The 12579-nt window shown below is 47.6% G+C and overlaps 1 protein-coding gene across 1 annotated transcript in view; it reads right to left on the reverse strand.

Annotated features, from left to right (window-relative positions):
* Window positions 1-563: 563 nt before the first annotated feature.
* Window positions 564-12579, reverse strand: part of WDR59 (WD repeat domain 59) — a 43085-nt gene continuing 31069 nt past the window's right edge. Inside the window, exons 18-25 of the mRNA XM_010024469.1 lie at window positions 9309-9442; window positions 7310-7391; window positions 5336-5448; window positions 4165-4309; window positions 4000-4072; window positions 2357-2483; window positions 1804-1946; window positions 564-799 (exon numbers count right to left, since the gene is read on the reverse strand). Coding sequence (XP_010022771.1) covers window positions 564-799; window positions 1804-1946; window positions 2357-2483; window positions 4000-4072; window positions 4165-4309; window positions 5336-5448; window positions 7310-7391; window positions 9309-9442 — 1053 coding nt within the window. The remainder of the gene's footprint in view (window positions 800-1803; window positions 1947-2356; window positions 2484-3999; window positions 4073-4164; window positions 4310-5335; window positions 5449-7309; window positions 7392-9308; window positions 9443-12579) is intronic.

Genomic DNA, 12579 nt, shown 5'->3' on the forward strand with positions numbered 1-12579 from the left:
CTAAAAAATGTCATTTCATTCTCTTGCTTTATGGGATAATCTAATAAAGGTAAACATCCATTAAAAAAACACCCTTGTTGCTTCCCAAAGTAACTCTGAGCACAGTCCTATGGACTGTTTGTTCTCCAAGCGCCGTTTACAGTTTGCCATTAGAGCTCACTGTTGCTTGTGAATTATTTCTGCCTTAACTATTTGGCTCCCTTGGAGCACCTGTAGAGACACTACATAGCTGAAGCAAGTTTGGCGCCCTTTCCAAAGCAGCTTTTTAACATCTTATCCCCGTGGAGACTAGCAAATATTCACACACCCTTTTGCAGGAGGGAGCAATTTTTTCTGGTCTGGCATCCATTGCCAGCAATGGACACAGGGAATTTGGTCAAATCAGTCTGAAAGCAACAAGTGTAGGAATATTGGAAGCACTTGTAAACGCCACTGCAGCGCATTGCCAGGACATCCTGCTTCAGCTCCCTGTGACATCTCCTCCAGACACAGGGTGGAGCAGAGCTGAATCACCGTAGTTTGGGAATTAAGAGTACGTGCAGTTCATGGGATGCCAGCCCTGTTCAGAAGGTACTCTCAAGCAGGCAGTGGCACCCGCAGCCCGTGGGGCACACCTCCTGGGTGCGAAACCACTCCATCATATGGCTGGTGTGGCCCCCATGTCCACATGTCAGGCAGAAATTGGAGGAGCCTCGCACCGCCACGTGACAGATGGCGCACTGGAAGGTGAAGCCCTTGCAGATGGCACACTGGGTACCGCGCACCTCGCTGCGGCAGTGGCTGCAGTACACACCGAACTCTGGCAGCAGGGAACAAACAGAGAGTTAGTGCTGGCAACCGTGCACACAGCCCCCCGTTAAACAGATGAGTCCCCCACACTTGCTGCCCAAGAGATCAGCCTCAAACCTCCTCCAGGGTGGGAGAATGGTATAGAATCATGGAATGGTTTGGGTTGGAAAAGACCTTAAAGCTCATCCAGTTGGAACTCAACCAGTTCCAACTGCCACGGGCAGGGACACCTTCCACTAGACCAGGTTGCTCCAAGCCCTGTCCAAGCTGGCCTTGAACACTGCCAGGGATGGGGCACGCGTATATACTTTAGAGGTTTCAGTCTCGTATCAGTGCCATGGCTGTCAGCCATGGAGGGGCAATGGCAGTGGTCAAAGTCATCAATTTTCATTCCAGTTACTCCCCAGCAGGAGTCCCAGGTGGCAAGGTGAGACAGCCACTGGCTTCTCTGGCATCTCTCACATGCCTCCTCTCCTCCCAGTTTAGATGCACCTTCCCCTAGAGGCCCAGGAAGAAGGCATTTTGGCAGTTGCCCTTGAGCAGCAGTTCTGGGCACCTGCACTGCTGGAAAAATTTTGGAAAGTTCTATTTGCCTATTGGCTGGCTCACCCACAGTTAGAGATCTTCCAATAAGGCACTAGAAGGACACATCAGCCCAGATTCAGAGATTAGAACAGCGCATGCTCTGGGCTGTTCTTCAGAGGGCATAAAGAACGGCCATCAGCATAAACAGCTGAACATCACTAGCATAACAGTGTGTACTTTTCCAGCTTTGCTGGAGAGATATTACCATCTACAAAGCCCTTGAACCAACATCAAGTCCTTGAACCAACATCTGCAAGCCCTCTCTCTACACAGAGCTGAGAAGCAGCCAAACCCATCTGCTAGCAAAGCTAATCTCTGGACAGCATGATGCACACTCTTCATCCCACCTACTGACCCTGTGTTCTTAAGCTCCTGCGGCAGAACCATGACTCTGCCTGGAAGCTGGAGCAGGCTGAAGCAGGCACTCACCAATTCCTTTGTGGGGATCAGGAGGACAAGAGACAAACTTGAGAACCTCAGCCCGCTTCTCTCGCAGGCCCCAGCGGTAAAGGATTTCTCCATAGCACTTCTTAAAGTCATCAAATTGCTGAGTGTTGGCAGGATCCAGGAGCCTAGAGGAATGAATGGGGTTGTCATCCACCCAGTGGTTGCAATCCTCTTCCCAGTGATGCCTATACAACCAGCTAACACTGCTAGGAAAGCAGCAGATTACTTCCCATGTGTTACTGACAACCTGGCTGAACACTTAATGGGTCTGGCCTTCACTTCTACACTCAAGAGTGTGGACTCAACGGGTGCACTGCCCACTGAGGCCCCCACCATGGCCACTTGTAGATGTATCATATGCCATCCAAGCAGAGTTGGTCTGCAGTATGAAGCTTCTCCAAATTACTATCTTGAATGAAAAGGTCCAGGACAGGTGTGGCACTTCACAGCATCAGAGACCTGGCTACAGTGTTCCAGCTGACTTGGGTACAGAGTAACACACCCCTGAGTACCCCTGAGGCACCCTATAACCTACCTTTTGTTCTTCTCATGCTGGTCTTTCTCACGCTCCCGATGATCAGGATACATTAGGTTTCCATAGCGGAAGTCATCCGGAGAAGACTCACACCAGGGAGTGGAGGCCTGCTCTGTGTCTTTGTTTGCTGCAAGCATCAAAAGGTTGTGAGCATACCTCAGAAAGCACAGTGCTCATGAGCAGAACCTCATCAAAACCAGAGTGGGGAAGGACACATGGACGACCACTGCCTTAGAAAACTAAGTGACCCCCTCTAGCTGCCAAGTGCTTCTACACTTGGAATCCTAGACTGGTTTGGGTTGGAAGGGATCTTCAAGTTCCAACCCCCATGGCATGGGCAAGGACAAATTACTCTGCTGGTGACAGGATGGGAACGGATATCATCAGGCAAAGAAATCTAACATGGAGGAATCCCTTTTGCTTTCCACTTTAGACAGCAAGTAACCAGGCATTCAATCCCCTGGAGTTTGCTTGGGAATGTCAACCCTGGCAGAACTGAGCTCCTCTTTCCTAGACAGGGAGGACTCTCATCACCCAAACTCTCATCTCTGCAGTTACGTGAAGGGACCTTTCTATGGGAGGTATTGCCCTGGGGGCAGGGAGAAGACTGCTAATAATGGCTACAAGACATCAACATCTACACTAAGCCCCATTCTCTGCTCTTCCTCATGTCACAGATGCCCTGATACTGTCCTGAAAAGTTAGTTACAGCTTTGGTGCTAACAGGGCTGATGCTGCCCCAGCCCATGTATATCACAAGGAATTAGCCAACAGCTTCAACTCTGACACTGAAGCCCTTAAGAACCATTTGTCTTTTGACACCTTTGCAGCTCAGCAGAAAACCTCCTTAGGCCTGCGGGTATTTCACGGCACCAAGAATATGAGATAACTACAGCCTTCCCAACTGCTGGTGTTTTTCCAGTGACAGGAGAAAACACAGCACTGCTTTTCCTCCCCCTGAACCCCGTGGAATTAGCTCACTGATGACATTGCAAAGCCACTCTTGATAATCGTTGAATGATTGTGGTGTCTGGAAGAAGTGCCTGAGGACTGGACGAAAGCAAATGTCACTGCTGTCTTCAAGAAGGACGACCCAGGGAACTGCAGGGCAGTCAGCACAACCTTGATCCCTGGGAAAGTGATGGAGCAGCTAATCCTGGGAACCATGTCCAGGCACATGTAGGACAAGAAAAATACCAGGAGGACTCGTCATGTATAACAGCCTCAATCGAGACAGTCACCCCAAGTGCTTGCTATAGCCAGACTGGAAGCAAAACAGTACAAACTGGTCTGTCTTCTTACTTGTCTCCAATTGGAAAAGGCAGCAGTGGGAGCTCTTAGCTCTGGGTTAACCTGAGATCCAGAGGCCTAGCTGGGTATGTCTAGCGTGTTTGCAACAGTGCCTCCAAAGCCCAGTGGCACAGCATGTTACAGAAGTCAGAAGTGGCAGGAGCACTGACATGGTTACTGCAAGCCCTGCTCACTTCCAGCCATGGAGTCCCATCATGTTGGCCAAACTCTGGAAATACGCTTTAGCAGAGCACATTTACAATCACAACCTTTCTTCCTCCACTGCAGGAGCCCTCTAAAATGCAGGCCAGAAGGGAGGGAGACACCTCTATATCCTACCCAGGTCTCCATACCTATGCTCCAGCCTCCCGTGCCAAGTCCAGGATCTGACATGCTGGAACAGGAGCCAGAGGAAGTAAAGCTGGGCTGTTGAGAGGGAAAGGAGAGGAAATCATGTCATCTACATAAGCAATGTTCACAGATAGCTGAGACAAATGAGAAAGAACTGGCAATCATACGTATCGGCTGTGGGAGGCCAGGTTGGAGGCACGAGGAGGAAAGGGGCCAGAGTTTAGACACCCCTGCAGCCTAGACTGGGCTTCAAACACGCTGCACAGCATGGCCAGAGTCTGCACATCGTGGAGCTGTGAGTAATGAGCCAGCCTGTGAAATGAGAAGGACAGACACTGTGGGACTGGGCAGAACTCAGTGGCAAAAGCATTCAGACTGCAGGGCAACTAATTCTGAGCTTGCTGCCTAAGCCAATTTGGGACACATTACTGCCCAAAGGAGGCGTGTATGCTCTGCAGGACTGCGTTGTTCTTTCCATTCTGTTATTGAGGAGCCAGTCCTCCTCCTGAGCACACTCACGGGCCAGAGAAAGATGGAAGCTCTGGGAATCCAGCAATACTCATGGCCTGATTATCCCAAGTTCATGCAGCTTCAGGAACAACATCCACAGAACTGATTTTAATGGGATGTAAAGCTGCAGTCATTAAGACTCACTCCCAGCTACAATGTCTTTTTGAGAAAACCTGTGGTGGGGTTTTGCCTTGTGGACCACAGGTTTTCCTGGTGGCTGTGAAGTTTCTGGTTTGCTCTGAAGACTGTGCTCCCCTCCCATCACTACCACACAGCAGGAAAGAGCTAGGTAGTAATAGTAATGCCAAAGTACACCTCACAAATCCTGCGCCTCCAAATAGGGTATACTTATCAATTATTAATTATTCCTCTCCTGAACAGATTCAATGGCAGGAAGACATCTGCAGCTAATACTTGGCTTTGAGACCAGTGGAATGGTTTCCCTAATGTTTACATGGCAACAGTGGATCTGAAGGTGGAAAAAGCAGCTGCAACAACACCCTCATTTAGGTGGGGACCAGAAAACCAAAATCGCCAAATCAGGCATTGTGCAAATGCTGGAAAGCAGAGCTCCAACTGCACCTGGCCTATTGATCAATGTCAGCCAGAGAAGACGTGGGTGCTAGATGGGAGGCCAAATGCTGCCTCCTGTATGTCATAAACACACTTGCAGCTTCCCTTTTCGATGCACTTCAGGCTTGAGAAGTGAATATACATGCTGTGGCACTCCTCCAAATCTGAAATTACACCTTACCATCAGTACATAGTTATGGAGGGCTCTGCTTCAGCATCCATTCCCCCACCCCTCCCCAGCATTCAGGCACCTACAGGGATTCCAGTAATTGACGTCCAAATGGATGTTGTGCCCAAGGTATCTCCAAATCTGGGTCAGACTTTGGTCCAAGACAGAGATCAGTGGCTACCATGGCCAGTGACCAAACCTGGCAGACAGGAAAGAAAAGCATCAAAGCTACAATTAGAAACAACCATACTCCCAGGGCATAGGTGTGTACAAATTCACTCACAGACAGATAATAACGAAGCTTGGTCGTTTTTTTTTTTTACCTAGCAGCAGGGAGCAGTTTCAGCCTTCATGTCACAAATAATATATAGAGTAACACAAACCTGAAGCTTTTCCTGTCCCACTTGCTTTAAGTTTGGGTTAAACCTTGAAGAACAGTCTGTCAGGGTAGCTTAACAGATCTATTACTGTATTTCATATTAACAAACCTCAAAAGGGTTTAGTTTTAGTTTTGAAACTGTTCTTGGGTTCAGACATGTCTGGTGGCTGAAAGTTTACTCTTCATGCAGTGACTCACCAGTATCTTTTGATTAGTTCTGTTACTGAACATCTCAGTTCTCCTGGCGCAGCCCAGTGCAGACAGGAGTACAAGTTTGCCATTTCTGCTCCAATAGTTTAGCTATTTCACATGATATTTCTCTTTATTTTACGTACTCCACTCTGAAAACGGTTCTACCTTTTCAGTCTCTATACTGCTGGTCTAGGACTGTTTTTTCTGTTGTGCCATTTAAATTCAGGCAATTAGAATATTCCAAGGAAAAGCAAAGCTCCTAGTTTGGCATGCAAAAAAGAACAGAAAAAGGACCATTGTTCTGGAAAGACAGCAGAAATCAGAGCCGACAACATGGAAAAGTAAAGAAAACCCACATGCTCCAAAAAGGAAGAACAGCCAGGAGCAGCAGTCCCTGAGCTGCTCACTGGGAAACCAGAAAGAAACAAGAGAGAAGCTAAAACCAAGGACAGGGCACAGAAAGGAAATGGGAAAGATGGCACTTCCTACACTGCTATAGAGCACATCTTACATGTAACCTGCAACTCAAACTTCCCTATCTGCTAGGAATAGGGCAAGCTGCAACACAGGGTGGCGTCATACAGGACAGGGAAAAACAAGCAAGGAACAGGTATCTCGGAGAAAGCTTGCATAAGTTATTCCACCCAAGCTCTGGTCCTATCTGGGCAAATGAGACGGCAAGATGAAGCACTGACAAAGAGGACCTAGACTTACCTCCTCTCTTCTGCTCCAGGAGAACCCACCAAGAAGCAAGACAACAGTTTGAGTTTGCTTCTGCTTAGATGAGGTAAGCCCATGCAAATTACGTGCCCAGGTCTAGGAAGAGCCAAATGCTCAGGAGTAGAGCACAGCTCCTCTGGCACTGCCAGCTCCTGTATCTTCCAGGCACTCCTGTCTCCTGTCTAATGTTCTGCCTGTTGCAATGGACTAATCACATGGAAAAGGATGTGCCACAACAGTCATTCTTCTCCTATTATTAGCTGCAGGCAAGTAGCCAGCCCCATTTTGGGGCTGGGTCCCCAGGTGCAGACTCTCCTGGGGAGAAGCAGGTTGCAGTTAGCACCCAGTGCCAACACAGATGAATACCAAACAACGGGAACCATTATACATAAGCGAGAAGAAAAAAAATCACCCATCAAAATGCTGACAGCAGCTCGGCAACTCTGTGCACAGTTACTCCATTTGCTGACTCAAAAGCAGGCTGCATTCCTCACTTTGCCTGCAGGAATTCCCTGAAAAATGTGCTTCACTCAGTTTGACAAAGGGTATAGAACAATCTGCTTGCAGCCTTGGGAAGGAACCTCTCAATGCTGAGAGCCAGTGAGATAGAGACCACCTCTGTGGCTGTTCCACAGACCTTAGTTCACCAGCTGGAGATTCCCTGGAACAACTGCTCAACCCAGGTGGCTGTTTGGGTACCAAGGTGACAGCACGAGCCATTTGAAGGTAGCACAGCATGCTGAGAAAGAGCTCTGATTCAATGTCATACCTGTACGAGATCCCTCCGTCCCACAGCCAGGGCTGAGGCAGCATTCTTCTGGCAAGTCTCCTGGATATTATTCACATTCAGTCTAAAAAGCAAGGAGAGAGCTAAGTTACCTATAAAGATAAAAGTAAAAAAAAAACCCCATGGTAAACCACACATTACCTATGAAGGTGGAGAGGGAGGGAGGGAGGAAAAGTAGTCCTGACAACAGTGAGTAGTTCAAAACTCCCCGATCAATACAAACCTGCTAGCCATGGCCAGGATCCCATCCCTTCCTTCTCTTATTCAGGGATTGCTGCCATCCTTCTTCCACTGTTCATCTTCACTAACACAATGCACATGAAGTCCAGCTTCCAAACTAGCTGGGATTGATCCTAAGAAGCACCATTTCCAAGGAAATACCAGATCAAACTTGCACCAGAATATCCCTAAACCAAGATTTATTCTTGTCCCTAGGAGATGGTGTCATCAGTTACGTGGTCCTGTGCCCATTCAGCCAATTGGTCTGCTCTGACTGACCTGGACTGAGACAGTAGCATGCTGAGAAGAAGCAGGCTGCTCTTCAGCCTGCTCCCCAGTAGGATAACACACCTACTTGGGAGTCTCTGAGAGGTTGGCAAGGTGGGCTGAGGAAACCCACATGGGCTTTCCTGCTTATCATCAGAATTCTTCCCAAGACATGTGGCACTTATACTGCTTAAGATCTTACAGTAAATGGAAAAAGGTCAGGATGCTCACACATGAGATATCCAGAGTGGAAAGGTCCAACGGGTCTTTTTAAAGAACATTTTTTTAATAATGCAGAAAAAAAAGACAAGGGATATTTTTATTTTCTCTCTCTCCTCATATCCCTCTGCCCCCTCTAAGAAGGGACACCTGCTTCCTTCCCTGAATGTCCATAGATTGGAAATTCTGTGAAGGACCAGGCAGTATTACCAAAGCTAGGGAAGAAAAAAATCAGCAACAGAGATTTTGTAACTATCTGAAATAGAGAGTTTGGAAAAAGAAGCCCCTTGTTCTTAAAAAAAAAACCAAACCAAACCAAACCAAAAACTAAACAACCAAAAATCACAGAACTTCTCCATCCTTTCATTTAAAGCAAAAGAATTGACTGTACAGACACTAGTACGTACAACCAAGTCTCCACGTGAATGGGGCATTCAAAATACTTCTGAAATTAAAAAGCATTATGATCTATTAACAAGATTACAGTATGAAAATGTTCATGTATTAGGACTGTTAAGCCTGTGCATTTAAGTGTGGAATTTAACATGAGGGCTGGAGCACCTCCCTTATGAAGACAGGCTAAGAAAGTTGGGGCTGTTCAGCCCGGAGAAGACTTTGTGGAGACCTCAGAGCAGCCTTCCAGTATCTGAAGGGGGCCTATAAGGATGTTGGGGAGGGACTCTTCGTTAGGGACTGTAGTGGTAGGACAAGGGGTAATGGGTTTAAACTTAAACAGGGGAAGTTTAGATTAGATATAAGGAAGAAGTTCTTTACACTGAGGGTGGTGAGGCACTGGAATAGGTTGCCCAAGGAAGTTATGAGTACTCCAACCCTGGAGGTGTTCAAGGCCAGGTTGGACAGAGCCTTGGGCGACCTAGTTTAGTGTGTGGTGTCCCTGCTCACGGCAGGGGGGTTGGAACTAGATGATCTTAAGGTCCTTTCCAACCCAAACAGTTCTATGATTCGACAAAGAATTTGTACTGATAATTTCTCTCGAGCTGAAAACCTGTAAGATTTGCAATGATGGTGCTGAAGCACCAGTTCAAACTCTGTATACAACACCCCAGCACAAGTTTCTTCCATCACACTTTTCAGATTTATAGGAGACAAGTCCCCTCTCACAGGCAGAGGGATACCATAAAAAATAAGCAAGGTAAGAACAGAGGAAGAAAGTACAGAAGCACTCAAAGATCAGGGCTGACTGATATCAGGAGTAAAGTACAGCCAAAACCAGATGGTTTGATTTGGGAAAGGATGCCAGCCTATACATACTCACATGTAGAGCTCTCCCAGCAGCTTGTGGACAGGCAGCAAGCAGGAAATATCTTGGATAATAACTTTCCCGGCAGCTTTAATGGGTCGGTTGTTGGCATCTGTCCCCTCTCGTTTGCTTTTCCACCTCCTTGATTTCTGCATAACAAATTGCAATGTGTTACTGGGGAGGAGGACAGCAGGCTGCTTGCGCCAGGGAACAAAGCACTAGGGTCAGGAATAATGCAAGCAGCACCCAAACCTGCCTTTCAGAAGGCTCTGTGTTACCCTGGAAAATATCCATGACATGTCTAGGAGAACAAGCATCTCCATCTGTAGAAGTGAAAAATGGGTCAAGGCAGTGAGTTCAAGGCCAAACTCACTCAAAAAGTATTTTGTGAAAGCCAATAAGAGAACAAATTGGCCTCAGGATGCCAATCAAACCTGGGCAGGTTTGGCAGGAGGATTGTTCAATCATCACTCTCATTAGAGGTCTGGTCTGGGAACCCTCTGCACACAGACCACTGCTGACTTCAGCCAGCATCAGCACAGAGATGTGTGGAGGCAGTTTTTCCTTGCCCTTAGCTTCAGGGCAAACTGACAGCTCCAGAGTTTGTTTTGGTCTGTCCTTTCAGAGTTTGAGTAAACCCCTGTTTAGTATCACAGTAGGGGTCCCGCCTCCTGCTTTATCAATAGCTTCAGAAAAACAACTGACAGATGATAAAGCAGGGCCCGAGTTTTCCTAGCTACCATGCTCACAGCTACTTACAGCTGGCTCAGGACATAAGATGGTGGGGAGAAAGGAGAAAACGAATCAACACACGGGAACAAAACCAAGAAGTCAAGATTCCCAGATACTCTCAGACAAAGAGATCACATTAATGCCAAGCTGCATAAAGCTACCTTGGCTGTATGAAACACTGTAGAGTATTCAGCTGGTATCCTGGCCTCTTCCAGCAACTTGTTCTACGAGGGTGAGGAGGAGGAGGGATTAGAGGATGAGCGGCAGCACCACAGGCAGAAGGCACTGGAGCTCTACTGGCTGCTACGCAGCATTCCCCAGAGCAACAACGAAAGCTTTGCAATGCTGCTCCCCTATGGCTTGTTCCCTCACTGACACACAGAGTCGATGCTCCTACATGGAAGTCTCCTGATCATGCTAAGTTATGGAGGGTGTTCTGAGGCACTTGTGGGGCTTCCTACATCCCTATCTGAAGCAGAACAGCTCCTTTAATGGGGCCAGCAAAGCAGCCCTGTGGTGATAGCTCTGCAAGACAACACATCCACGCTCCTAAAGAGCGGGCTGGGCTATAGGAAAGGCAGGACTTGGACTTGCAAGTGGGGTCACCTCTACTATAGATGTCAGGCCAGGTCTGGGATGGCTGGGTACGAACCTACCATCATACACAGTCCTGTGAGAACCTGAGCAGGCTCATCGCAGACACGAAATGCCCTTAAGAAAAAACTCATTAGAGAAAAATACCTCATTAGATCTTAAGAAATTAATTTCTCCTTCACTGCCTGCCTGGCCCAAGCTCAGGCCAATGTGCTGAGGTGGTCTTGCTGTGCTGAGCAAACACGCTACTAGCACATCACAAGAAGCAAAAAGGACATGCTCCTGAAGCCACTCTGGACAATGGGTGACTGAGGTTCAGAGGCTCAAGCACAGGCTTGACAGTAAGTGAAGGAGGCATTTCAGACCTCAGAGAGGTGGAGGTGCATTTTGTCAGGGTTGCCCACATCAGAGCATCACCAGTTCCCCTGATCTTCCACTGCTCCTCAGAGGAAAGAGAAGCAGAGTGTGCATGCTGCCCAATATTCAGGGGTGACAAACTGTGGTGGAAACAGGGCTACCAGTATCCAGTGCTATGGAGAAGCTGGCTAGGCAGCTGACTAGAGTATGATTCTGATCTCTGTCACGTCCCCTCGAGTCCTAATCCATCCAAGCAGAGTTTGCCTGCAGTATTTATCTGCTACATCACTCTGAGAAGTGCTATGCAGTAGAAAGTGCATAGAACGTGGTCAGGTGGAGACCAATCTCTCTGGAATCCATCAGTTCCTAATGAAGGCAGTTTGATTTAACTCTGACCCTCTTCTCATTGGGCAGACTATACCACTTTAGATAACACCTAAAAATGTAGCTACCCTTCCCATGCTGAAGGATGTGGGCTGTATTACAACAAGGTTCCCAAATAACAATGGCACCTGTACTTCGTTCCTTGTCAGGGCAGCCAAATGCTGTCTGCTAGGATAAGCGAGGAGCTGCTGATGCTGCCAAAACCAATACTTGAGCAAAGCTTGGGAACCTCAGCAGGGACATGCAGTGCTCAGTCACTGTCCTGGAGGGGCTATCAGGCTTCTCATAACCAAAGCTGTTGTTTGTGCTGTGTTTGAGCAGGTAGTTGGACCCAGGCTTGAAGATGCAGAAACACATTCTGCAGGTCTATCACCAGAGCTTGGCAGGTAATTTGGAGAGCAACTTGCCACCTTGTGACCATCCATAAGTCAGCTGCCCCCAGGACTTGCAGACCATGGAGAATTCCCTCTGACTGAGGCAGGTTCTCTATCCCGTCCTCGGGAACAGATTCAACCTGCTCCTGCCCTCTGCAAGAGCAGACTGAAGAAGCCTCCCAACAGGCATTTCAAAGGCTAGAAACATGGACAACACATATCACTTTCCACAGGTAATTCAGTCACTTTTTTTTTTGTTGTTGTTGTTTTGAGGAGAATGACAACAAATGAGGATGACAATGGAAAAGAAACCCCATGAATGGTTTCTACTTCCTGCTCTTAGCATATCACCAGACAAATGAAGACACTAGATGTATTAGAATCCCCTGAGAACTTGGACTCACAGCAAAATTGTCCTGTTTTCTTCCTCTAAGCACTGCCTATTTACTGGCAAAAATGGATACCCTAATTCTCTACTGGTGCAACTCCTGGAGTAGAGACAGTTGATGGTCAGTATGTCCTGCCAGCACTACACTGCCACAACCACTACTTCCTGCCCCTGTGACAGAAGAAAATCATAAGGCCAACTGTAAAGTCACATTAAAATGCCTGGTTTTTTGCAATTCAGGTTTGTCTCAGCCACAGTAACAAAATGTTAGAAAAAACTATGAATAGAAGTATGGGAATCATCACCACTGACAGCAGAGCTCTACTCTGAGCCAAATAATTACAGGAGTGGCTCTCCATCAGGCAGTATTTGAGCACTATTAACAGGGGTTACCAGAAGGAAGGAGAGCTCTAGCTTGGGTTTGTCTAGCCAAGGTCCACCACAAGGCTCCTCTTTC

Source organism: Nestor notabilis, unplaced genomic scaffold (genome assembly GCF_000696875.1).
Source record: "Nestor notabilis isolate BGI_N333 unplaced genomic scaffold, ASM69687v1 scaffold15071, whole genome shotgun sequence".
In the NCBI taxonomy this organism is placed as follows: Eukaryota; Metazoa; Chordata; class Aves; order Psittaciformes; family Psittacidae; genus Nestor; species Nestor notabilis.